We start from the raw sequence: 27,856 nt of genomic DNA, 5'->3' as shown, positions 1-27,856 counted from the left end.
TTAGTGTTGCAGATGCATTATTAGTGGCTAATTGGTTTTTTAAAATTAACTAATTTTAACTGTATTTTTTGGTCTGTTGTATAATGCTTTTTGATGGTTTGCTGTCACTATACTTTTTTTTTTTTGGCAGATAAATTAACTCTCTGTATTACCTTGTAAGATTTTACTCTTTAAGATTTCAGAAATTTCACTAGCATGTGTTTATGTATGTATCTTTTTAATGGTCCTGCCTAGGATTTTTGATCTGAAATCTGTGTTCTCAGGAATTTTTCTCCCACTATTTTCCTCCTCTTCATTTAAAACTACATTATTTGGATTTTATACATCACTTATCTTTCTTCCTGGCTTCAAATGTTTCTTCTCTCCCTTTTTGCCGGTATGCTGTGGTAACTTTATTTAGTTTGATTGTCTAGATTATTATTTTTGTAATGCCCGTTCTGTATTTACTACCCTTATATGTGGTCAGATAGTTTACAAAGAGTTTGTTTTTAATAATATACATTTTTAGTTTGGTTCTGAAGTACACATAATTGAATTAAGTTTACCAGTTGTCTCATGATCAGCTCTTCCTGCAAATGTTTTCATTTATTTGTTTAAATCGCTTATTTTAAATAATAAACACACGAACCCCCTATTTAAAACAGAAGCTGGAACTTTGATAATAACCTATATCCCTTATCCTATCCCTTTACTTTCATTTGAGATTATCATCTTGAATCCTCTATTCATCTTCCTGTTGATTTGTTGCATCTATATGAGTAGCTGAAGGTGTTTTTTTTTTAATGTTAGTTGTTTTAACTTAAAAATTTTAAGAACTTTTTCCTGCTACAATATCTAGAAGGTTCATCTGTATTTTTAACTAAGAGTTTTAAAGTTATATTTGCAACATTTTAGACCTTTTTTCATCTGTGCTTGAGTTTTGTATATGGTACGAGGTAGGGATACAGTTTTGTTTTCACCATGTGCAGATTGAGTCTCTCATATCCAAAATGCTTGGGAGCAGAAGTGTTTTGGATTTTGGACTTTTGCTTCCCTTCAGATTTTGGAATATTTGTATTTCGCTTACCTGGGTTGGGTAAATAACCTAAATTTGAAAATCTGAAATAAGCCAGTGAGCATTTCCTTTCAGCATCTTGTTGGTGCTCAACACATTTAGAGTTTTCAAATTGTGGAGCATTTCTTATTTCTGGCTTGGAGTTTTGGGATGTGTAACCTGTAAATGATTTTAAAAATTTCTTTTGTTAACCTTGCTTTATTGAAAAGTTAATGCTCTCTTCCACTGAATTGATATGCCATCTTTGTCACATATACAAAAGTTTAATGCAAAATATTTTTTTCTCTTTCCTTGACTGATTCTTTTTCATCAATCATTTTGTGAATATCATCCTGTATTCATTGTTGCTTTAGAATAATCTCATACTGGAAAAGAAAGTTCTTTTGACTTTGTTCCTTTTTTTCAGAAGTGACACTTGACTTTTCCTTAGAAATTTTAGAATAATCGTAGCAAGTTCTCTCAAATCCTCTGTCTTTTTGATTAATTTGATTGACTCTGTAGATCAATTTGGGATTATTAACATCTTTATGATACAGAATGAGTAGGGTATACTTTTATTTTTGTTAGGTCATGTTTAATATCTCTTGTATGGTTTATGATTTCACAAAATCATTGTACATCTTTTAGGTATTTGATAATTTCTGATAACTGTTACATGGCAGTACTTTTAAAAATTTGTTATTGGTGTATACAAATGCAGCGGTCTTTTGTATATTAATTTTGTATCTAGCCACGTTGCTAAATGTTTCTAATACCTTTTCCAGAGACAGTTTTTTACTTTCTGTGTAAAAGATCATATCATGATTAAAAAGTTTTATGTATAATTTCAGTTTTTGTGTGTGTACTTTCATTTTCTTCCTGTACTAGCAAGTACTTCCAATAAATACTGATTAGAAGTGATAATGAGTATTTTTGTTGTTGTTGCTGATTTAAAAAGGCAGTTACCTACTTTTGTACCTCATGCATTTCTGAAATATTTACATGTGTTAGTTGTGCAGACTTACAAAGTAGGTTCTGTTTAACTAAAAGATACTGTAGTATTTTCAATTGTGATGCTTGCATGTATTTTTTCTTTGGGTACTGGTGATCTTTGTTTAAGCTTTCACCTTAGATACCCTGGATGTGGTGGTGGAGGGGTGCTGGTAGTTTGTCAGTCTCTTCTCTATCTTCCTAGGAACTGTGAAGTCAGGCAGGGCACTTTTTTCCTATATTAGTCGCCTTCACTAATTTCCTTCTCCAGAGGCCACTTCACAATTGATTTCTGCCCTGATGTGCTTAGAGTAAGGTGGCTACAGGGTCTTTCTTCCCCTGACACTGGCATAATTTTACTCTCTAATGTCATAGAATTACTTTAAGCCCTGACTTGCAGCAGTGGCCTGCCTTTTTCCTACAATATAATCATTGATTTTTATTATGTATGAAGGACCAAATTTGGCTTGTTAAAGTGAGTTTAGGAATGTCACTATATAATGTGGGCAAGTAGATGATGTGAAAGTTGAATTTATGAAAGGGTGAGGCCTTGCATTTATTTTGGCAGACTTTAATTTCCAAGGACATCATTCTTGTCATGACATTCTGTTTTATGTATGTGATAAGTAATTTTTCAGTTTTTCTCTTTTTTGCCCCTTGATTAACTCTGCTTCAGTGCAGACCATCTGCTTTATTTTTAGTTTTTGGTTCTCTGAACTGCTGGATATTTTAAATGTCCAGCAATATTTTCCTTAGTCTTGTTACTATAGGTTTAGATCAGTTTCTTATAATATGGTTTTTGTGGAATGTCTTAATTATCTGTAGTGCTTGCTAAAAGTGCAGACTTCTGCGCCTCACCCTGGACCTATTGTTTCAAGATGTTGAGGGTTGGGCTAAAGCATGCTTAATAAGAATCTCAGATTATTCTTCTATACTTAATGTTTGAGGATCACTGGTTGAAGTTAATTAGTATTCTTAAAGATAAAAGTGCCTTTAGCACTGTGTAAATTGACTGCAGGGTCCTTTAGGGATTGAATTATCACAATACACCAAATTTAATATGGAAGCAGGGTCTTTGAACAGACATTGTTTCTTTTGTTTCAGGTGTTTCTCTCCATCAGTGCAGCAACATGTTTCCTTGTAGAGGAGCTGTCTCCTCCCTCAGGCTTTTCTGGCCAACGTTTCTATGGAAACCCAAAGCTTCAGGTGGCTAGGTGGGATACTTGCCCCCTCTTACTCCTGGGGGCGCAAATAAGTTGAATCGATGCATTAAGGAGTTGGAAAATGATTGTACGTGCTAAAGTTGTAATCTTTGTGTTTCTTTCTGGCTTTTTTTTTTTTGGGGTGTGTGTGTGTGTGTGTGTGTGTGTGTGTATTTGTATATGAATAATTCCTATAGGATTTTTCGGGGGGGGGCTAACCATAGCATATGAAAACTTATGAACAACTTAAAGAAATATATTAAGATTTCTATTCTTTGTACCATTTTAGACATGAAATAGAATATCTATTGTCCTGGAAGTTTCCTTTGTTCCTCATTCGTACTCTCCCTCTTTTCTACACCACCCCCCCGCCCCCACACTACTGTTGTCTTGACTTTTTTCAAGTTAATGTTATTGTGGTATGATTTACACTGAAAGTGTGTAATTTGATGAATTTGGCCATACAGAACATTTCTGTCACTCCACAAAATTTGTCCTGTATCACCTTTCTCATTAATTATCAACACCCTCGTTATTTCAGACAACTGTTGATCTGATTTTTATTACTGTACATCAGTTTTGGCTGTTCTGTGTCTTCACATAAATAGATTTGTTTATACAAAATTTCTTTTTTTTTTTCTCGCATCTGGCTGCTTTTGCTCAGCAAAATGCTTTTGAGATTCAGCCATGTTTTATTGCATGTATCAGTATATTTCTTTTTACTGTGGAGTAATATTGTATAAATATTCTCACATCTGTGTATTCATGTACCTTTTGATGTACTTTTGTTTTTTCCCCCAGTTTTTGACCCATATGTAATGTTGTGTGTACATTTGTAAGCAAGTCTTTGAGACGTATTTCTGTTTCTCTTGGGCAAATACATAGGTGTAGAATTGTTGTAATACTAAATTGTTATCCAAATCAGTTGTATCATTGTACATTCTTATTAGCAATATAGGAGAATTTCAGGTGGTCTACATTTTTGCCAACACCTGGGGATTTTTAATCTTTTATGTTTTAGCCGTTTAGTGAATACGTAGTGTTAACCTCATTGTGATAGTAATGTGTATTTCCTGAATGACTAATGATTTTGGACATCTTTCATGTGCTTGTTGGCCAGTTTGAGGATGATTTTTTTTTAACATTGCTTCTCATACATTATCCAGTTTTAACACTCCTACGTAATAGCAATCACAATAGCTACATTCTTCCAAGTCTTAAAATGGCAAAAATGTCAGAGATGTAGCTAAAGGTAAAATGCTCCAGGACCAAGTGCTAATATGTTCACAAAACAAATTGAGATTGCACAATTTTTTTTTGTTTGTTTAAACTAACACCTGATAAAAAGGTACATTGTTGAAAAATAGGAACTCATTTCATCATGCCTCAAAGTAAATATTAACTTTATCTCTTTAACAATTCATTGCACACATATACAAGAAATCTTTATGATGAGTATTTTATTACACAGGATACAAAAATAATTTCACATTTTAGTTGGGTTGGAAGTTTGAAAAGAACATGGAGCAGTTGCAGGGGTGGGATGAACTGTGGCGAGGTAAGTAAATTGGACAGAAATTGGGCAGAAAGATAGTTCCTTTTTTTTTTTTTTTTTTTTTTACAGTTTTTCATCTGTCTGAAGACAGGGAAGAAGAGGAATCTGAATTGGAAAAACTCCACTCTATGTGTTGGGTTTTTGTTGTTGCTGTTCAGTCTGGAAATGGGGGCTGTGTGGTGAGGGGTCATTAGGTCATAGGGCAGAATTGTCTGCAGAGCTGGGAGCTACATCCTCACGGAAGTGGGACAGATGTATTGGGGAGGGGTGTGCAGACAGGAGCCAGGAATAATGTACCATTAGTGGCCAGGACCTGTTATGGTAACACCGATGTGCGAACCAACTGTGCATTCACATATAGAAAAGTTTTGTGTCTTAATTCATGCCAGAATACATGCATAATCAAATGTCTCAGTTAAGGTGGAGCTACAGAAACACTGGGCCGAAGTTCTGGGGTTTTCTTTGTCTTCGTGTGAGGCCTCTGGGCTGGGTCTGGGTGTCTCATCAAGAATGCCCTGAAATTTTCCCATGGGGCCTTGGAGAAAGGCTTTGGAGCTGGGCAGGGCTGAGGATGAGCACGGAAGAAAGGAAACAGGAAATGGTCCACTACCTCAGGTTTAAAAATCCTCCATTTTTGGAGGGAAGAAGTGACACAAGATTTTATCGGTGCCAATTCCCCAGCCAGAAACCTCTAAGGCCAGCAGCGCCTCTGCCCAGGCTTTACTTGCACTCACTGGGCTCGCTCTGCCTGCTGGGCCCGGCAGGCTGCTCTCGGCTGATCCCCAGCCCAGATCCCACGACCACTGCCATTCCGTGCTCACCCCATGGTGGGACCGGGTGTACCGCATGTGGCTGCCACAGCTCGACTCCCGCATTGAGACGAGAGGAACGTGGTGGAACCCAAAAACTCGGAGACGCAGCAACCGTGGAGCCCCAAGCGGGTGTGATAGCTTCTGCCTGGGGAGACCCGCCCGAGGTCTGAGCCACCTGGGAGTGCCGCAGCCCTCTCTTGTTCCTGGCGCTCACGGCTCAGTGGATGGGGATGTTAGAGCTTGTTTGTTCCTGCTGCCCACGGCTTTGCGAATGGGGGTGTATTACAGCTCTAGTCTGGGGAGTGCTGAGGTTTGGGCCCCCAGAGGTGTCGCAGCTCATTCCTCCCATAGTCCAGCAAATGGGAGTGTGTAACAGCTTTTTTCATGCCCACCACCTGCCGCTCCAGGAGCCGGCCAGGTGCGTGTTACAGCTGTTTTCGTTCCCGCTGTTCGGCGAGTTCTGGGTTTTTGTCCTGTGACCTAGAATAACGAGGGTACGTGGACACCAGAGAGTGAGCAAGGCAGGGAAGAATTTTATTGAGCAACAGAAAAGCCTTCAACAATGAGAGGGGATGTGAAGTGGATAGCCTTCTGTGTGAGAGGGGCCCTGAAAGCTGGTAGCTTCAGGGGCTGGTAGCCGTCTTTGTAGTTGAATCCAGAATTTTTTTAGATTTGGAATGAGGAGATGGCAGTAGGTAGCCTTGGAAAAGGCAACATTCAATTGGTTTAAAAGCATTATTCAGAAAGAACCAATTGGGAAAGAGGCAAAAAGAAAATAAGTTTTCACTCCAGCGGTGGACTTTATCTAGAACTGGCAGCTTGGTGTTCAGGCTTTAAACTGTCTTTGGTTTGAAGGTCGGGTTTCACCAGGGACCCGTCCCTGCCTGCCTAGGAATTTGTCTACTGTGGCTATCAGAAACAGCTCTGCACAGGCCTCTTAGGGTCAGTGGACACTCTCTTTGCCAATTTTGGTAGCATCATGCAGAACTGGCTTCTGGGCTTCTTCCCAAAGGAGGCAGGAATTGAAGTCCTTAGAACAGTGGAACTCACAGAACTGACAGTATTCCCATTCTTGCTGGGTGGCGTCAGGAGGAGAGCACCCGTGTACCCGAGCATGTGGAACTGCAGCTGAGTAGCTGTAAGCAGCATATAAGATGACCCTGGTCAGTCCTGTGGTTTCTATGGTGTAAAGTGGGTAGGGGGTCCAGGCCTTTGGGGTTACAGAGATCAGAGCTGCTCCCTCAGGTCGTGGGGGTCTTGTGCTTGGAGGTGTGGTCCTAGGGCTGTGTGAACATTGGTGGGGTTTGGTGTTGCCATTAGCTTATTTTTGTCCATCTTGGTGTTGGCTTAGGCAAACCTTCGGGTCTGCAGTTGTTTTTTTGTTGTTATTTTTGAGACAAAGGTCTCACTCTGTCACTCAGGCTGGAGTGCAGTGGTGCGATCTGGCTCACTGCAGCCTCTGCCTCCTAGGTTCAAGTGATTGTCGTGCCTCAGCCTCCCAAGTAGCTGGGACTACAGGTGCACACCACCAGGTCTGGCTGATTTTTATGATGGGGTTTTACCATGTTGGCCAGGCTGGTCTTGAACTCCTGACCTCAAATGATCTTCCTGCCTCGGCCGCCTAGGGTCTGCAGTTTTGTTTTGTTTTGTTTTTGAGTCAGAGTTTCGCTCTTGTTGCCCGGGCTGGAGTGCAGTGGCGCGATCTCAGCTCACTGCAGCCCCCGTCTCCCGGGTTCAAGCGGTTCTCCTTCCCCAACGTCCTGAGTAGCTGGGACTACAGGCACCTGCCACCACGCCCGTCTAATTTTTGTATTTTTACTAGAGACAGGGTTTTGCCATGTTGTCCAGGAGAGTCTTGAACCCCTGACCTCAGGCCCACCCGCCTCAGCCTCCCAAAGTGCTGGGATTACAGGCGTGAGCCACCACACCTGGCCGGGTGTGCAGTTTTTGGATGAAAGTAAATGCTCTTCCAAGCATTTCTTGCATGAGCAGAAGAGTGGGTAGAATTCTCTCAGTTTGCTGTCTAAAGCAAGAGGGCTGACTAACCACTTTAGGGCTGCTGCCTCCGCCCTCACCACCACCCTACTCCCTCTCTTTCTCCTCTTTTCTATTCTCCCCTCCCTTCTCCCTCCTCCTTTTCCTGAGTGCTGATGCTGTTCTTCCTTAAGCTTCTAAGCTGGAGGTCTTTTATGGTATGGGCGAGGAAGGTGTGGGAGGCAGGCAGGCGATGTTGCAGGAGAGCTAGTAGGAACCCAGGGCCTCTGTCTTTTACTTATTGACCATTTTTATGTCTTCTTTTTGACATGTTAAGATTATTTCCCAATTTCTTAGTTGGGTTATCTTCTTGCTGTTGAGTTGTAGGAATTCTTTATATGTTGGGTGTGTTTTATCATGTGTATGTAATTACAAATACTTTCTCCCAATGCGTGGCTTGTATTTGTATTTTCTTAACAGTTTCTCTGAAGTTGAAATATTTTAATATTGATTGTTTACTTTTATAGTTAGTACTTTACCCTTTTTCTTGAAACTTACTTTGTAAACCTTTTTTTTCTCCCTGTGTTTCGTGCTAGAAGTTTTGTCGTTTTAGGTTTATGGTCCATTTGGAATTCATTTCTGTGTGTGTTCTGAGGTATGAGAGTCAAAGTTCATTTATTGCATGTGGATATCTAACTGTCCCCGCACCTACTTTTGAAAAAGCTGTCCTTTCGTCATTGAATTACATTGGTACCTTTCTGGAAAATTAATTGACCAGTATGAATGGGTTTATTTTTGAATTCTGTTCCTTTCGATCCTTATGCTGTGCTATACTGTCTTGATTACTGTGGCTTTGAAATGTGGGTAAATGTAAGTTCTTCAACTTTGTTCTTGTTAGAAATTTGTTTTGGCTATTCTAGATTTTTTTGCATTTCCAAATACAATTCTGAAGCACTTTGAACAGTTGGACAAAGAGCCTGCTGGGAGTTTTGAGTGGGATTGTGTTGGATATATAGATTCATTCTGACTGTTTGGACATCTTTACAGTATTTTAGCCTTCCAATTCAAGAACAGATATATTTCTCCATTTATTTAGGTTTTATTTTTTAACAGTTTAGTTTAAAGGTCTTTGCATATCTTTTGTTAGAGTTGACTTTTTTGATGCTATCGTAAATGTTATTTTTTACTTTTATTTTTTTTGAGACGCAGTCTCATTTTGTCCCCAGGCTGGAGTGCAGTGGTGCGATCTCGGCTCCCTGCAATTTCTGCCTCCCAGGTTCAAGTGATTTTCCTGCTTCAGCCTCCCTGGTAGCTGGGACTACAGGTGCGTGCCACCACGCCTGGCTAATTTTTTGTATTTTTAGTACAGATGGGGTTTCAGTGTGTTATAACCAGGTTGGTCTCGAGCTCTGGACTGCGTGATCCACCAGCCTTGGCCTCCCAAAGTGCTGGGATTACAGTCATGAGCCCCTGTGCCCTGGCAGTATTTTTTAGTTTTATATTCCAATTGTTTTTTGCCGATATAGAGAATGTGGTTGATTTTTGCATATGAAGCTTGTATCTGCTACTTCGTGAAATTCACTTATTCTAATAACTTTATTTACCACCTTTATTCATTTTAAAAATTGTACTCTTTGGGGTCTTCTGTAAAATGTTTAATAGAAGTGGTGGTGACAGACATCTTTGTCTTGTTCCCGATTTTATATGGAAATCTGTCTTTTACTAAGTATGATTTTAGTTGTTGCACTTTTTGTTAAAAATGTTGTGTTATTGTTCATTTATATTTCTAGATATACTACAGCTTAATCATTCTACAGTTAAACTATTTATCTTTTTATATGTTTATGGTCCATTGTGATTCTTTTCTGTGTAATGGACATTTGTTTCTCTTGCCTGTTTTTTCTTTTGGGCTGTTTATCTTTTTCTTTATGATTTGAGGTAGTTCTTTATGGTTTAGATTCTACTTTTGTTTTTCTATTTACAGTAATCCACCTTTACCCTCATGGAGTATGTTCCAAGACCCCCAGTGGATGCCTGAAACTGTGGCTAGTATTGACCCATGTATATAGTATATTTTAAAAGAGATTACATTCACATAACATACTATGTATGTTTTCAAAATATTTGAAATAGTATGCCATATATAGTATGGTTCAATACTATATAGAATATAGTATATATGGTTTTTTCTTATATATACCTACCTGTGATAAAGTTTAATGTATAAATTAGGTACAGTAGAGACTAACAACAATAACTAATAATGAAATAGAACAACTATGGTAATATAATGTTGTGTGAGTGTAATCTTTTTCAAAAATACCCGATAACTGAGATGGCTGCTGACTAGTAAGTGGGTGGTATACACAGTGTGGATATGTTGGACCAAAGGAAGACTCATGTTGTGGGTGGCATGGAATGAGATTTCATTATGCACAGCACTCAGAATACTGCACAATTTAAAACATCGTTTCTGGAATTTTTCATATTTTTGAACTGTACTTGATCATTGGTAACTGAAACTTCAAAAAGTGAAACAAGAGAAGGGGAAACTACTGTGTATGTTTTCCAGATATTTTCTGTTTTTACAATGTCTTTTTATTTTCTTTATGTTCTTACATGAATAGACATTTTTATTTTTAATTTAGTTTCATATATAATTAGTTTCTTTTAATATTTGAACTTCCATATCCTGTTTCATAAAGATAGTCTCATTTATTGCCCTCTAAGTGTTTTCTTAATTTGTCTTCATTCAGGATTTAAGTTTCATTCCACTTGGGTTTGATTTTTGCATATTGTTTTGAGTAAATGTCAGAATTTATTTTTCCCCTCTGGAGAACCAGCAACTTTATTGAGCACTTCCTCCTTCCCATTAATACTCTACCTGACAACAGTATGTATACTTTTTAAATTCTTAAATTGGGACCATTTTAAAGAAAAACAGGTGTCAGGAACACTTGCCCTTGAATTAAAAAATGTATTTTTGAGACAGAGTCTTGCTCTGTTGCCCAGGCTGGAGTGCAGTGGCATAATCATAGCTTGCTTCAGCCTCAAACTCCGGGGCCCGCACTATCCTCCCTCCTCGGCCTCCCAAGTAGCTGGGACTACAGGTGTGTACCATCCACTCAGCCATTTTTTAGTTGTTTTTTTTTTTTAGAGATGGGGTCTCGCTCTGTTTCCCAGGCTGGTCTTGAATTCCTGGTGTTAAGCAAGCCTTTCACTTTGGCCTTCCAAATCATTGGCATTACAGATATGAGCCACTGTGCTCAGCCAAATTGAAATATTTTTATTATGGTTTTACTGAAACTTGTTTATAAACTAGGCATACATTTATTATGTTCTGCTGGGTAGCTATTATGTAATAAGTTGAAAAACCAACTAGTAACTTAAATGTAACCAAAACTACAAAACCGGAGAAATTCAGAATAACAAGGTTAGCTTCATTTGACAGATGGCAGTGTTTTGTAGAATAAATTTGGCATTTGTGGCTTCAACTAAGGAAATTGGTATATGTATTTTAGGATATTGTAATATGTTCAGCTTTTGGGAGTAAATTTTATTTCTGTTGTCATCCATACTACATTTCTGACTTGATGTCTAATTAATAACCATTATTGTAGAGTGAGTGATATTTTTGGTCTTTTTATTGTAAAACTGTAACAGATATGCTCCTAAGTGTTTTTTTTTTTTTTTTTTCTTAAGCTATAGCTGAATGAATGCCGATATTTCCGTGTTGAACTGAACAGGTTGTGTGATTTAGTGCAGAGTAGGATACCTTGCTTCCGGAGGGCCTCTCCCAAATTTATTTCTTCCTGTAGAGTTCTCTTTACCCTTTAGCAACCAATCATCTGTTCTTAGTAATAAGAGGTAACAGTTATAGCTTACTTTTAAGTTAGCACCAAATAAATATTAGAACTTGTGAGTACTTTGCCTTGTGTACATATTTGAGTGCCTGGGCAATCAAGAGAGTGACATACTGTGCAGCGTGATAACTGCTTTTGTAGACATTGTGAAGTAGTATTCTTATACTGAAGTAATAATTGTATTCTAAGTATTGCTTTATTGCTAGTATGTGTTTCTGCTTATCTGTGGGACTTTTCCAAGGTTTGTCTTTGATTTTCTGATTTCCTCTTTGCAAGCTTTATCGTTGAGAGATTGTATAATGTCCGAGTCATATATGTTCATTACTGTCAAGTATGTGTATTGAGAATAAGTGTAGTGTTATATCTTCACATAAATTCTAGTTTTAGGTTTTCAATTGCATGTGTACATTTCTGCTTAGACAGTCATCACACAGTATCATGACCATTCATTTATTGATTCTTTGTTTTAAGCAGATTAAGAAATAGATAACATACAAAAAGCTTTTAAATTGGTAGTGGCTAGAGCCACAGGTGCACGGATGATATTGAAAGTTAAATAAAGTATTTGTAGGTAGAACTAAGAGGATCTAGGAAGACTAGGAAAGATCTTATAAAGGAGGTAATAACTGAAATAAATTGTTGAAGATTTGTAGGCAGGTCGAAGTGTTATTTCAAGTAAAGAGAAGTCTATGAGCAAGGACAAATCTTAAATGATTTAGTGCCTTCTGTTATCTACATGTGGTTTTACTTGGCTGAGTGTGATATAATAATAAATATTTGATCTTTTTCCCTTGTTCCTGGCATGGAGCCCCTAAAGCCTTTGGAATTTACTATCTATTCTGTGCTGATCAGATGACTGGCCTGGGTCTGGGGTGTTTGGGGAGGAGAGGCTATGTAGCTTCAGCTTCAGGCTGGGTGCTCTTTGCCACAAAAACTTATACCTTAACGAAATCTCCAGTGCCATATATATATACACACACACACATATATATATATGTATGTTTTTTTTTTCTTCCCTTGAGATGGAGTCTCACTCTGTTGCCCAGGCTGGAGTGTAGGAGTGTAGTGGCACGATCTCGGCTCACTGCAACCTCCGTCTCCCTGGTTGAAGCAATTCTCCTGTCTCAGCTTCTTGAGTAGCTGGGAGTACAGGTGCATGCCACCATGCCCGGCTAATTTTTGTATTTTTAATAGAGATGGGGTTTCACCATATTGGTCAGGCTGGTCTCGATCTCCTGACCTCAGGTGATCCACCTGCGTCAGGCTCCCAAAGTGCTGGGATTACAGGCATGAGCCACTGTGCCCGGCCCCTTATATCCTTTTAATAAGTGTTCAGTAAATAGTAGTTCTATGATAATGCTCAGCATATATGGTTAACTTGCTCCCTGAATTCTCTTTCTGTTTTGTTTTGTTTTTTCAGACAGAGTCTCGCTCTGTTGCCCAGGCTGGAGTGCAGTGGCGTGATCTCAGCTCATTGCAAGCTCCGCCTCCTGGGTTCACGCCATTCTCCTGCCTCAGCCTCCCCAGTAGCTGGGACTACAGGCGCCCACAACCAGGCCTGGCTAATTTTTTTTGTATTTTTAGTAGAGATGGGGTTTCACCGTGTCAGCCAGGATGGTCTCGCTGTCCTGACCTTGTGATCCGCCCACCTTAGCCTCCCAAAGTGCTGGGATTACAGGTGTGAGCCACCACTCCTGGCCCTTTTTTTTCCTTAAAACTATAGAATTATTAATACACTCTTAGTATACAAAAATTGTTTTCAAGGAAGTTGTATCAGGGTCCAATGAGGACACAAAGAAAGCACAAAAATTAGAACAAAGAAGATTTGGTATAAAGAAGTATTGACTAGGAACAATGATTGGCTGCTAAAGCAAAAGAGGACTCTGAAGGAAGAAGCAAATTTGGGAGAGGCCCTCCGGAAGCCCCACGACGCTGAGAGATTTGGTTCTTGTTGGAGAGGTTGTGAATGGAGCCCGCTGGATGGCAGAGCAGGTTGCAGAACTGCTGCAGCTTGGGACATTCCTGCCAGTAGCTCTTTTGAAGTGGTGTAGAGTATGTGCTTTATATCTAGATGAATGGAGTTTCCAAGAGACCACAGGACATATTATATAAGTAATTAGCTTGACCAAAAACTGTATTTGCTTTAAGGAATTGTGACAAATACAACTGCTAGGAATTACATAGTATTCCGGTTTCAGAATTCTACTTAGAGCACGTTTATTTTGTTTTATTAGTATAAGAGAGTTTATTTATTAGTATAAGGGAGTTTATAAGTTAATTAGGCAAACAAGTACAGAAAGTAGAGATGCAGAAAGATTTAATTGGACAAGAGAGCTGTAATAGGAATCTGACTATTAGCATCAAAAACAAGTTAAACACATATTTTATTTAAACGGCAGACATGGTGATTCAAGGATATGATTTGATTCATAAAAGTTTTATTTACCTACTTGTTTTCCAGAATATAGGCACTGTAATTTAAAAACAGACTGTGTTCTAAAAGATTTTGCAAGTTGGGTTTTTGGAACTGAAAATACATGTTCCCATAGAAACCATGTTTCCTGGTGTTGTGTTCTTATTTAGAAATGTATTTAACTCTGTGTGAACTTAGCTTATGGTGCTGAGTAACAATATTTTTTGGGATAATTACATTTAGAGTTTCTACTCATGATGCATTTCTTTTATCTACTAATTAATAGGGATGGGGAATACTCTTTTACATTTTAATTAAAAAAAATTTTTTTTTTGAAATGGAGTTTCGCTCTTGTTGCCCAGGCTAGAGTACAGTGGTGCATTCTCAGCTCACTGCAACCTCCGCCTTCTGGGTTCAGGCGATTCTCCTGCCTCAGCCTCCCGATTACAGGGATTACAGGCATGTGCCACCACGCCTGGCTAATTTTGTATTTTTGGTAGAGATGGGGTTTCACCATGTTGGTCAGGTTGGTCTCGAACTCCTGACCTCAGGTGATCCGCCTGCCTCGGCCTCGCAAAGTGTTGGGATTATGGGTGTGAGCCACCACACTTAGCCAGATGGGGAATACTCTTTTTTTTTTTTTTTTTTTTTTTTGAGATGGAATCTCTCTCTGTCCCCCAGGCTGGAGTGCAGTGGCGTGATCTCGACTCACTGCAAGCTCCGCCTCCCAGGTTCCCACCATTCTCCTGCCTCAGCCTCCCGAGTAGCTGGGACTACAGGCGCCTGCCACCATGCCCAGCTAATTTTTGTATTTTTTAGTAGAGACAGAGTTTCACCATATTGGCCAGGCTGGTCTTGAACTCCTGACCTTGTGATCCACCCACTTTGGCCTCCCAGAGTGTTGGGATTACAGGCGTGAGCCACTGCGCCTGGCCCAGATGGGGAATACTCTTAAGGGTCATAAACATGATGCAGATATGGTTGAAAGGTTGGGTGACAGGTAGGAAAAAGGGCTCTGCGGCAAGGGAGGATGGAAACCATCATTTATCTGGGATTGGCTATATCCATTGTTCTCTGCTAGCTGTTTCTTGTAAAATATCTCATTTGTTTTTTCTAGATTACATGAATGCTTAATGTTTTAGCTCTGGAATTCTATAAAAAGTAGGAAGAGACTTAAAATTTAGAATTTTTGTCATTTTTAAGCTTTAATGGAAAGGGTATACCTTCAGATTTATGTGCCCATAGAGATATATGAATAATTTATTTTAATGGTAAAGTGCTGTTAATCCAAAAAGATTGAGAAAAACTTCAATCTGTGACAGCGGGATATGCAGCATACCTGAACCATTTGTTACCCCCAAAACACTTGAAAACCGGGATTAGTTGCCTGGTGAGTAATAAACAGCTCATTGAGAGAATGCAGGTTTTGATCAGTAGGAGTTTTACTACTTGTCACAAATAAGGGGAATACATGGAGTATTCTTTAGAGCATTGTCTCCTCAAGGGAAAGTGACAGGGAGGTTGTGTGGGGTGATGGAGAGGGGAGAGGCTGTGACATCACATGTAGAGGAGGGGTCCCAGTGGTGCAATGCAGTGAGTCACTGTGCCAGCAGGCAGGTAACATGGTATGGTAATGAAGCTGTAGTTCCCCCAGGGTGCCGACTTAAGCATGGTAATGAGGAAAGTACACTTGGGTTCATCTATCTGTTGCCAGGGTCTGTCAGGAGCTGGCTCCAACTGATTAGGTGAGCTCATTCCTCACAGGGTTTGGGAAAAAACAGGTGGCAAGGTAGGAGGTTGTAAATAGGCCAGTTACTCAAGCTGATTAAATTCCTATAGTCCCTGGGGACCCTCCTTGTCTGCTTACACGTTCATGGGACTATTATATAGAATATTTGCAATAGGGAATTTCAATAATATTATATTTTATACAAACCTTCAAGTGAGATTGACAGGACCAGAACTAGGAATTTCTAGATGGAATGTAGGAGTGTAGAAAGTTTGCTTAGTAAGTGGGCCTGACTTATGTATGTTTCTTGAATTTAGAAGAATTAGAAAATTTGCTTATTAGTTGGCCTGATGAATGTATGCTTCTCGTTCTTGTATGAGAGGGAAAAAAATGGCTTCTCTTTACCTTTCTAGGTTCTTTGGCTGGACTAGAAATTAAATTGACAAGAGGCAGATTAACAAGAGAAAAACCATTTTAATTACATAGGTACTTACAGGAGTCCCACAAAATAAGAGACTTGAGGAAGGGTCACATGATTGAAGCTTATGTAGCATCCAGAGCTACAAAAAGTGATAGGGGTTTGGGGCTTCTGGGAGGGGTGGCAACACAAGTTATAAGAGCGTGAGGGGAGGAAATGTGTGGTGAATAAAGGGTGTCTTGTGTAGATGAAAAGTTGCTCAAGTAATAAAAGTTGTTGCAGCCCTCTTGCTGATACAGATACTTTTCCTAATGTAGATTTCCTTTAAAAATACATTTTTTTTTCACAAAAGGACAGTTTTTCAAGGTTACTCTTGTGTCCGCAGTTTCTCAAAATAACTACCTCAAAATATGCCAAAGAAGTATATTTTTGGGTGGCATATTCTAGTCTCCTACAGTCTTATTTGGGGGTGATGTGTCCTGAGCCCCAGCATCCCCATCTCCAGTGATTAGTTAGTGCCTCTTTTCTGTGGGTAAACTTGTCTTGTGATATGACTTGTTCCAGCTCACATCTGCAGGCTCTGCTGTATTCCATTTATTCAATCAATGTTGATTGCTTACCATGTGCCAGGCGTTATATGTATGTACCAGGAGTACAGTGATGAATGAATTATCCTCTCATTGATAGCTTTGAAATGATTACCATTTGGTGCCTAGCTGTGCTTTAGTGCATGTGCTTCTGAAGTTTAAGAGTTCTTGTTGTCTTTGGACTTACCTTGTGATTAACCATAGTATATTATTATAATTTGTGGTGAGTCTAACAGAAGGCACCTCCAGGTGCAGAGACCTTTGCATTATGAAGGGGAATGGTATTTTGTAGACCCTGAATGAAAGAGAGGGAAGAGGAATGCCAGCGGGAAAGCAATGCAAGATAATGCTGGGGACAGAGGTAGGGACTCTGAGAGGGACTATACTGTAGGAAAATTCCTCAGACAAGTCATAGAATATTATATTTGAGGGAAATGAAAGATCCGGCTTACAGATTAACAAGAAAAACATGACTCAGGAAATTTTTTTCTTTTTCTTTGCTTTCTAGCTATTTAGAGACTGGTTTGGACTTACAAACATGAAGGATGTGTTATGTACTTGAAATTCTTGGACAGTGAATGTTAGAGGTTTCTTACAGTAAGAGAACATGAACTAGAGCAGTTTACTGTTACCAGGTAGATGCAGAGATTTTTGCAAAATCAGTGTGTGTGATTACTCACTTTAAAGACAGTATAATGAATTAATCCTGTCATTGACAGGTAACTTTGAAATGCCTACATTTGGTGCTTAGCAGTGCATGCGATTCTGAAGTTTAAGAATGTCTTTGGAGTTCCTATCAGTTTTTTTTTCCCTCTATTATTAGAAAATTTGGAAGGTTTTTTTTTTTACAGGTCTTTCTAAGAGTTGCTGTCCCCGCCTTACACCTTTCCCCAAGGATGGAAACCTTTGACTTTTTTTTCCTGAGCCAAGTTTCATTTATATTTGGAAATTTAGCTAAAAGAGCCAGTGACTGATTTAATGAGTCACCCACCGCTTAACACAAACTTTTTCTCCTTTGTTGTCAGTGGTGCTTTAGTTTTCTTTTACCATATTCTAAGTATTTACATCAACATAATAGTGGATTTTTGCACTGAGTTTTCATTTTTTATTAAATCTTTAGTCTCCAATGTTAGATGTCCTAGAGTTGAGAAAATATGGCAAGGACATGGAGTTTGAAAGGCCTGGTTTCAATCCTGTCCCTGCACTTAATAATATCTTGAAGTCTCTGTTAGCTATAAAATGAGAGTAACTTCCTAGAGGGTGTATGTGTATATTAAATGTATATTAAATGTGTGTGTGTATGTGTATATTAAATGTATACTAAATATATATTGGGAACATTGGAAACAGTCTGGTGTATGGACGTTTAAACCTTCCCTCTGAAAGTTCGATTGAGTGCTGAAATAAACTGACAGTAAACAGATGAACAAGATAAAGTGTGTACAAATTTATTGACATGCAAGCATGGGTGGGAGCTACAAAAAAAATACGAGATTCTAAAAAGGGCCAGGTGATTGAAGCCTAAATCCCCTCGTCATAAAGGGAGAAGTGGAGGATGCAGGCAGTTTTAGAGGAAGAGTAAATGATTTGAAGAGGAGACGAGTGTACCTGAAGAGCAGACAATGGCCTGGAACAAAATTCTTCTGGGCTCTGGGAGAGACGATGACAATTTTTTGGGAAGGTGAGGGGCAGAACTGTACTGCAAACAAAAGTTGTCTTTGTTATATAGATACAGTCTCTGAGGTAACAAATAGCCCTTAGAAGAATAGTCAAAAGAATAGGTGAAAAGTCTGTTTGGGTACGGTATGCCCAGGGGCATGGCAATTTTTAGTTTTCTTTCCTGCTATAGGACTTAATCTCTGGTTTATATAGATTCCAGGGAATTATCCAAGACAATTTCATTCCTTCTGGATGAACGTCCCTCAGTCAGATAAGGGAACTTCAGAGAAAACCTCTCCCTGTGCTTCGGAAGGGAAAGTGGGGAGGCAGGAGAATGTTGGAGAGAGACCTTGCTTCTGAGTCCTTTTGATTGCTTTTGTTCCGAGCACTCAGCAAGCCAGAATGCCATACTTTGGGGCATTGTTTTCATAACCGCAACATTGATATACAGCAAGAGTGTAATAAATTCATATTTTCTTTCCTTGTCGTGGGCCAGTGATCCCTTTTTTTTGCATCCTCAAAAAGTTATACTGATGTTAAATATGCTCTCTTTACTGAAACGGATTTTAAAAAGACCCAGCATTAAGTGGGGCCACCTGAGAAGGGAAAGAATTTCTATGAACCTCTTAGATTTTTAATTTATATTGAAATTACTAATATTTCCTTATACCTGAAATACATAGTACTGTATTTTGCACATAGTAGACACTTAAGGATGTTATTGTGCCATAGTAAAAATAACAGGAAGGAATCTGAAGGCCTGTAGGTAATCTTGACTTCTTTGCTTATTAATTTTCGTAGTGTTTGCAAGTAACTGGATTTCTTTGGACACTGCATCTTGCCCTTTTGGCTTAGCAGTGGGAAGAGGTTGAACTCACCTCCCTATACTTAACTAGAGAAAAAAAAATCCGTACAAGGACCTTCTCAGAGCCCAGAAAAGGAGCTCTGGATATGGAAGTGGATTGGATGGGAACCATCTCGGATTTGGAATTGCTGGTGAAAGAGAGGACCATATTTAGGACATTTCCAGTTGAGGATCAGGGCGTATCACAGATCAGAAGTTTCATAAATGGGAAGGTACAAACCTTGAAAAACAGACTAAGGTCTTAATCACAACAGAAATGGCAACAAAACCCCCACATAATTGCAGGAAATGAAGGTGCAGGGTTTCAAATACAGGAAAAATACAACTGGAAGATGCAAGTAACAAAGGGGAAAAAACTTTACGAATGAGGTGGCTTCTCTAACTTAGAATTTTTCTCATTGCTCACCTCTTCCTGTTTCCCTCTACTTAGGTTTAGCTAAGAAAATTCTTTCACCTTTTTTTTTTTCTTTTTCACCTAGCCTTCTCCCCGATCCCCAGTTCTTTTCATTGTTTCATTTTCAGTCAAGATTTATGAAAACATGAACCATGCTAGGGATACACCTGATTTTTTTCTGGGATATTTGTTTGACTTTATAGTGAAAGATAAAACAGCAAAATAACAGTTTCAAAGACCTTGGCTTCTCCATAATATACTCAGTATTCTTATTGCACTTTATTAAACCACCGTAACAAACCACTTCAAAACCTAGTGGCATACCAAAATATTGTCACTCACACTCACAGATTTGCTGGTTGGCTGGGCTAGCTGTTTTCACATATGCCTCATTCTTCTTAGGCAAGTGGGCTACCAAGTCATATTCTTCTTAAGTAGGTTGCAGAAGTTCAACTGGGTAAGCCCAGTGATGCAGGTATGTTTCATGTCTGCTTGCATGCTGGCTGCTAACATGCCATTGATCAAATCCCATCTCATCCATGACAAAAGGGAATACATCATGTGGGAGGAAGTAAAAAGTGGCAAAGAGTATGGATACAGGGATGGGAGAATTGGGAGTCTAGCATAGGCAGTGTAATCTTTTCTGGGATTTATATTTGTGTTTGTATTTTACCTTGTAGTCGTTAATTCGTATATATACTATTTTGTATTCTGCTTTAGCTTAATATGATTTTGTAAGGAAAACTTCTGAATAGATTATATATTTTTCACTTAAAAACAATAGTTGTATGTTTAACTCAGACTCTGCTTCTAAGTTGATCTGCATCAAAATCATTTGAAGTGCTTATTGAAATGCAGATCCTTAGACCTCAACCCAGACCCTCTAGAATCAATCCCTGGGGATGAGGCCTGGACATCATTATTAACAAACTCATGGAGTCATCCTTCTGTACATTAAAGTTTGAGAACTGCTTTCTTAGTGGAAGGACATGTGTTTGTATTAGTCTGTTCTCACATTGCTGTAAGGTCATACCCGAGACTGGGTGATATGGTTAGGCTTTGGGTCCCCACCCAAATCTCATCTTAAATTGTAGTTCCCATAATCCCCATGTTTCGTGGGAGAGACCAGATGGAAATAACTGAATCATGGGGGCAGTTTCCCCCATCCTGTTCTCATGATAGTGAATAAGTGTCACAAGATCTGATGATTTTATAAAGAGCAGTTCCCCTGAAGATGCTCTCTTGCCTGCCCCCACGTAAGATGTGCTCTTGCTCCTCCTTCACCTTTAGCCGTGATTGTGAGGCCTCAGCCGTGTGGAACCATGATTCCATTAAACCTTTTTCCTTTATAAATTACCCAGTGTATTAGTCTGTTCTCATGCAACTAATGAAGACATACCTGAGACTGGGTAATTTATAAAGAAAAAAGTGTTTAATGGACTCACAATTCCACATTGTCAGAGGGCTGACAATCGTGGCAGGAGGGAAAGGAGAAGCAGTGGCGCATCTTACATGGTGGCAGGCAAGAGAGCATGTGCAGGGGAACTTTCCTTTACAAAACCGTCAGATCTCACAACACTTATTCACTGTCACAAGAACAGCATGGGAAAAACCCGCCCCCATGATTCAATTACCTTCTACCAGGTCCCTCCCATGACACATGAGGATTATGGGAGCTACAACTCAATATGAGATTTGGGTGGGGACAGCCATTTTTTAATTTTTATAATTAATGGCCATCAACACTTGTACAAATGACTAATTTCCTTGGGTACTCAGTAATTTTTTTCTGAGCTGTGGTTGAATAATTTTCAGTTGAGGAAAATAATACTTTATGTATGAAATCAGATTTGGAGTGCTGGTAGCAGTGAGATTACAGACTTAAAAAAATTATAAAGAATTTTGTATTAACTAAATGAAGACACTGAATTGAATAAAGGTAATTTCTGTAAAAGTTTTATGCCTTTAATTCATAATGTTGGGTACTGCATAGCTTAGTTATGATTCCATTGCTATTTATTGGTAATTTTCTAAATGAAAGTAGTATAAACCAAAAAGTATCTTAAGACAAGTCTCAATCAATTTAGAAAGTTTATTTTGGCAGGGTTAAGTACACACCCGTGACACAGCCTCAGGAGGTCCTGACAATGTGTGTCCAAGGTGGTTGGGGTACAGCTTGCTTTTAGACATTTTAAGGAGACGTAATGTATCGGTCAATTCATGTAAGATTCACATTGGTTCAGTCTGGAAGTGAGGGACAAGTCTGGTCCCAGGGTGGCTTCCCAGGTCATCAGTAGATTTGAACATATTCTGATTGGCAATTGGTTGAGTTATTATCAATAGAAAGGAATGTCTGGGTTAAAATAAGGGGTTTTGGAGATCTGGGTTTTATCATGTAAATGAAGCCTTCAAGTTGCAGGCTTTAGAGAGAATAGACTGAAAATGTTTCTTACCAGACTTAAGGTCTGTGTTTATGTTAATGTTGGAGCGGTATAATGAGGCATGTCTACCCCCTACTTCCAGTCATGGCCTGAACTAGTCTTTCGGGTTAAATTTTAGAGTGCCTTGAAGCTTCAAATTTTATTTTTGGTTTACGGTATAAAAACTGATAGGTTTAAGATAATTTTATTTTTCTCCTTTCAGCTTTGTAAATTTGGCAGTTCTTTTATTCATCCATTTTGATAGCTTCCTGACATTTTATATGACTTTGTTTGTGTACTTTATTATGTATTGTATTGTTGGATAATCTTGGTTATCCCAGCTCTGTAAAAAAATTTTATGGAAGTGAAAATTCCTTGATGGCATGGCAGACACTGCCAATGCCTATCCAATGAACATCTTTTCTTTTTGATAACAGAACCTTGATTTCATTTTCACAGCAGCCTTTGCCCACCCGAAAAATTCATTTCCCAATCTCCTTTGCAGCTATGAGTGGCCATGTGAATGTGTGTGCTTTGTGAGGCTTGTATAAGTGGAAGTTTGTAGGTGGGGCTTGTTAAAGAAGTCTCATTCATTTGGGAGACACCTTTTGTCCTTGACCTTTCTCTTTATCCTACCTAAAACTTGGACAGGATAGTGGAGGAGGAGACCATGCAGTGACAGACATTCTGATGCGTGGTGCACATAAAGACCTCATGTTGGGTGTCCTTACTAGGTCTGAACTGCCCGTTGTGTCTTCTAAGTTAGAAAAGAAAGACACTCCAGAGTATTGAAGCTGCTGTTTAGTTGGGAATCTGTTATGAGTAGCTGAATATAGTTTCTACCTAATACAGATGATTTCTGTAAAAGATATTTGGGCTGCAATATCTTAAATTTTATTTTACAATTTGATGTCAACAAAGCTGAATGCAGGACATTTTAAAACTTTTTATTTTGAAATTTCAAATTTAAAGTTGCAAGGCTTAGTACACAGAACTTCCATAACTTTTTTCTCCCCAAACCATTTGATAGTAAGTTGCAGGCATCATGCCCCTTTACCATTAAATTCTTCGAGATATATTTCCTAATAAAAAAGATACTCTCTTACTATACTGGAGTTATCAAATTCAAGAATTTAATATTAATAAAATGTCATTACTAAGCTGTGCATATTTATATTTCTCCAGTTGTCTCAACAATATCCTGCATAACATTTGGTATGGGATGCAATCAGCTCCCCCTTTGGCTGACATACTTCTTTAGTCTCCTTTAGGGTGGAGAGTCCACCTGTTTTTTATGGCATAGACATTTTTGAAGATGATAGAATAATTATTTTTCATAGTGTCCTTCAGTTTGGGTTTGTGTGATGCTTCCTCAAGATGAGATATAGGTTGTGCATTTTCACCAGGGCTGTATCACAGATTATAGAGTGTCAGGAGGCACACACTGCCGTTGTATCCCATGATTGGCAATACTAACTTTGATCTCTTGGTTAAGGTGGTGGCTGTCAGGTTTTGCACTGTTGTTACAGTAGGTAGCTAGTCAGACGTGAGCAGGGCAGAAGAGGGCCTCCCCCCCAGGAATGTCAGGCAACCATTAGGTGGTGGTCAGGCTGTTATTAACTAACCGTCTCTCTAAAATAATAATTGGCCACAGCGGGCACCAGGGAAAGGCAGTCTCCCAATAGATAGAAACACCTGAAACTGGTCATCAGCAGCTTCCTGATAAGGTCCCAGGATTTGAGTGAATGAGCTTAAGCATATATGCACTAAGAGGCAAAACGGTGGAGTTTAACTGACATACGACCTTCCTTTAGGAACACCCAACTGGTAAGGGAAAAATGCCTTAAGTGAGCACGGGCACAATTTCAGTAAACACACTGTGCGTGCAGCCCCACCCCAGTGCTGGCAGGCCACTGCGCCTGTGGACAGCCACCCTATAGGAAGAATCAGGGGAGAAGAAATGCGAACCCTGGAGGCATGCCAGTATATAAAACCCCAAGTCAAAGGTCAGCTGTTCACTGGATCTTTCAAGTTGCCCGCTTGGCCCCCTTCCAAGTGTGCTTTACTTCCTTTCATTCCTGCTCTAAAACTTTTTAACAGACTTTCACTCCTGCTCTAAAAACTTGCCTTGGTCTCTCTCTCTGCCTTATGCCCCTTGGTCAAATTCTTGCTTCTGAAGAGGCAAGAAGTGAGCTTGCTCTAGACCTGTACGGGTTCACTGCTGTTAACAAAATAAAGTCATTCTTCCTCCCTTTATAATTTGTGGAAGAGAATTTTAAATGATGTAAATATTCTGTTCACGATCAAACTTTTCATTCAGTAGTTTTAGCATCCATTGAAGATTCCTGACTGAATTATTACTGAGATAAATGTGAAACATCTTTTTAAAAAAGATTTCAATAGATCCTATTCTGTTGACTAGGTTTGCTTTTCCTATCATATCCACTGTGATTAATTTATTTCATGGTACTGTTTTATAGTGTTGGGAACTTTAAGAAATACAGAGATATAAGGAGGAAGTTGGTTTTTATGTAGGGGACCTCCAAGAGTTTGATAGTGAAATCCTGTCTCTACATCTTTTCCCCTCCAATACAATGTAATATGTAATCAGTTATGTAGGCCAATAGCATATAAAGAACTGAAGCAAATGGGGGCAAATGATCTGTTCAATTTAGAATCTTTTATGACTGATTGCACAGTGAAATGATCCTCTTTTTAAAGTAGATCTGAGGATCTCCATGGTATAATTACCCACTGAGTTATGTCTTGCCAAAACATGTCTTTTCTAAAGATGTTTCTCTCTTTATGCTTAACCATCGTGGATAAGACTCCTTTTCTTGTTAGATGGCATAAATGAGGGGTTGAAGAAAAAGAAACTGCTAATGAAATAAGACTTATTGGGGAGTAATTAGAGAAGATACTTTTTTGAAACATGAGAATGAAGTAAGGGTTCTCCACAGCATAATTCATTCTTTCTAAAAAAATGAAATTGGCCTTTCTCAAGTTCTTTTTCCATTTTTACTCTAGTTTATTCTGTTTTGTTTGTTTGTTTTGGAAAACCAAAGGTCGTTTGTTTTGGAAAACCAAAGGTCATTTGTTTTCTTTTCCTAGTATATTTTCAGAGTTGAGAATATAATGATTTTGGTTTTTTCCTCCCTCTAGCACCAGCAAACGTTTTTGAATCAACTGAGAGAAATTACTGGGATTAATGACACCCAGATACTACAGCAAGCCTTGAAGGTATGACCTCTGTTTTATGATACACAGTTTGTGCTATATGCTCATCTCTAGTGTGTATTATATTTGATAAGTTTTTTGTTTTTTGTTTTTGGTTATACCATGTGGTAGTTTTAGAGATACAGGAATGGACTTTGTGAAGTAAAATCCTCAGTTAACGAACTGCATTTTGAGCATGTTAGCTTTCAGCAGTCTGATGTCCATGATATCTTAGAGTGACAGATAATCTCTTTCTGTATATGAAATGCTTTTTGTGCAAAATAGTGGGATGTGAATCCTAATTCAAATGGATGGTTTTACTTACGAGCTATGATTTTAGAGTTTAAATGAGGGTGCAAGGTGGGGTGTATTAGAGGATGAGGTGTAAGAGAAGGGAAAAGTAGAAAATTAATAGAAGGCTGAAAGCTTACATTTTTCTTCTCCCGAGAAGCAGAGATATAAATTTGTACCCATTCAGCTAATGACACCCTAAGTTAAACGTTCAATTTCAAACTCTTCAGTACAGGCAACAACTAAAATGTGTCACTTTGGTCATATCTTAGTTGGACCTTCATTTTCACACAGACATCCAAATGAGTCATATCATATGGATACTCACATTGAAAAAGAGTGAATGAAAGCTATTTAAGAAACAGAACTGTACAGTATTTTAAGCTTATTTGCATATTACTACTATAGGCTAAAAACAATATAGCATTTTTGCCATTGCAGTTATATACACAGCTCCAATCCTTTGGAACTCGATTTCAAGCCTAGAGTTCTTTATTCATTTTTAGAAATAATCTATCAGATGATTATAATAAAAGTCATTATAATAATAAGTAGTACTGCTTAAACATTTGGTACTACCAGGCAGTATTTTAAGTACTTTATGTGGGCTAACTCATCCTAATAATAACTCTATGAGATAAGTATTAGTTTCATCCCGCTTTTGAAAAGATGAGCAACAGGGAGGTTAAAGTAACTTGCCCAAGATCACACAGCCTGTATGTGGAGAAGCTTGGAATAGAAACCAAGGCAGCCTGATCCCAGGGTGCCACACTTAATTTATGCTTCTTTTACTAGAAGCTTTGCTTCACCTTATTCTCCCATCAGGAAAATCATGAAATAGTCGTGTTTAGAGCATTAACGCGCAGTGTATGAAGCCACTGTAAGTATTTGGAGAGGAAGCAGAGATTATGACATTTAGATAATTGCTAGTCCCTTTTTATTCTGATAAATATCATTACTAAATTCCATGTTTGTTTTCAGAAACTGCCTTTTTCATTATGTATTGCTGAGTGTGAGGCCATAGCCTATGACCTTGCCAGGGTAAATTGGGGAGTTCCCTTTTTTTTTTTTTTAAATCTTAGAAAATATATAGCTCGAATGAAGTCTTATCCACATTTCCTTTGATGTAGGTTGTGTGAAGCATAGGTATTTTTAATTTTCCAAAATTTTTGTTTCAGTTGCCAGTAGCTGGGGGAAAAGAGTGTATTTAAACCTTAATCGTTGGCCATTATAAATACTGACAAGAAGTCTACTTTTGGGCACCGTAACGTCATTGATTAATTTTGGTACTTTTCATTTGAGAACATGTTTTTAGCTCTAAAAAGTAAATGAACTTCAAGTTGTGTAAATTCCTGCTGTTTTTTTAAATTATTATGTGAGGTAATATATGAAAAACAGCACATTTCTTGGCATATAGTAAGTGCTCAATAAATGTTAGCCATCATTGAGATTTATTTTGTTATTAGATTACTTATTTAACATAGTGTATCTTACATTTTGGATGAGTCACTTAGGAATTGTCTAATGATCATGACGGATAGCATACTTGAAAGCTGTGGTGCTTTTGAAACTGCACCCTTACCCCTCTCGTCACTGACTGCTAGAATTGGGGTAGGTCTTGGGGACTTTATTCTGCCAGCTGCTCGGTCCTTAAATTTTGGAATCATCCTGATCCTACTTCTGTCATATCCCACATTTAATAAGAAAGCAATAATATTGGACGCTCTCTTCTGCCCTTTCTCTCCTGTAGTCTGTTCTTAATATATAGTCAGAGTAAACACTTTAAAATGTAATTCATACTGTGTCATTGCTTTTCAAAACACTCCACTGGCTTCTTATTACACCCGTGTGCATGTCTGAGTTCTTAGGGAACCTACAGAACCTTTCATGTTCTGGTTTTCTTTTTTCTTTTTCTTTGAGACGGGGTCTCGCTCTGTCGCCCAGCCTGGAGTGCAGTGGCGCGATATTGGCTCACTGCAAGCTCTGCCTCCTGGGTTCACGCCATTCTCCTGCCTCAGCCTCCCGAGTTGCTGGGACTACAGGCGCTGCCACCACACCCAGCTAATTTTTTGTATTTTTAGTAGAGACGGGGTTTCACCGTGTTAGCCAGGATGGTCTTGATCTCCTGACTTTGTGATCCGCTCACCTCAGCCTCCCAAAGTGCTGGGATTACAGGCGTGAGCCCCTTGCTTGGCTAATGGTCTGGTTTTCTGTTACAAAGATAGCTTCGTTATGAATATCTGGGTTTCCTGTGTTGTTTCAGTTAACTGTCTTAGTGCTAGCGTTTTACTTGTCAGTTGTGCAGAGAATATAAAGTTGTAACTGGGCACGTCTCTTCTCATTTTGCTGTTTTAAAAATTCTTATTCTGGCATCTGCTTTCTTCAAAATGAACTTTAGAATACTTTTATTCGGCTGTGCTTTTGATGAGAACTGT

The 27,856-nt window shown here is 38.8% G+C and overlaps 1 protein-coding gene across 6 annotated transcripts in view; it reads left to right on the top strand.

Annotated features, from left to right (window-relative positions):
• USP25 (ubiquitin specific peptidase 25) overlaps nucleotides 1–27,856 on the top strand; it is a 143,971-nt gene that overhangs the window by 7,080 nt on the left and 109,035 nt on the right. For 4 of the 6 annotated variants that reach the window (XM_050784793.1, XM_050784792.1, XM_050784790.1 and 1 more), the window contains exon 2: nucleotides 25,077–25,154. In XM_050784793.1, coding sequence (XP_050640750.1) covers nucleotides 25,077–25,154 — 78 coding nt within the window. Of the gene's footprint in view, nucleotides 1–6,000; nucleotides 6,756–25,070; nucleotides 25,155–27,856 lie in introns of those variants that run through there. The other 2 variants (XM_050784791.1, XM_050784795.1) reach the window with 2 other exon arrangements.

The sequence above is a fragment of the Macaca thibetana genome, chromosome 3, assembly GCF_024542745.1.
Source record: "Macaca thibetana thibetana isolate TM-01 chromosome 3, ASM2454274v1, whole genome shotgun sequence".
Classification (NCBI taxonomy): domain Eukaryota; kingdom Metazoa; phylum Chordata; class Mammalia; order Primates; family Cercopithecidae; genus Macaca; species Macaca thibetana.
The sequence above is the reverse complement of the archived record's forward strand: the minus strand, read 5'-3'. Positions and strand labels throughout refer to the sequence as shown.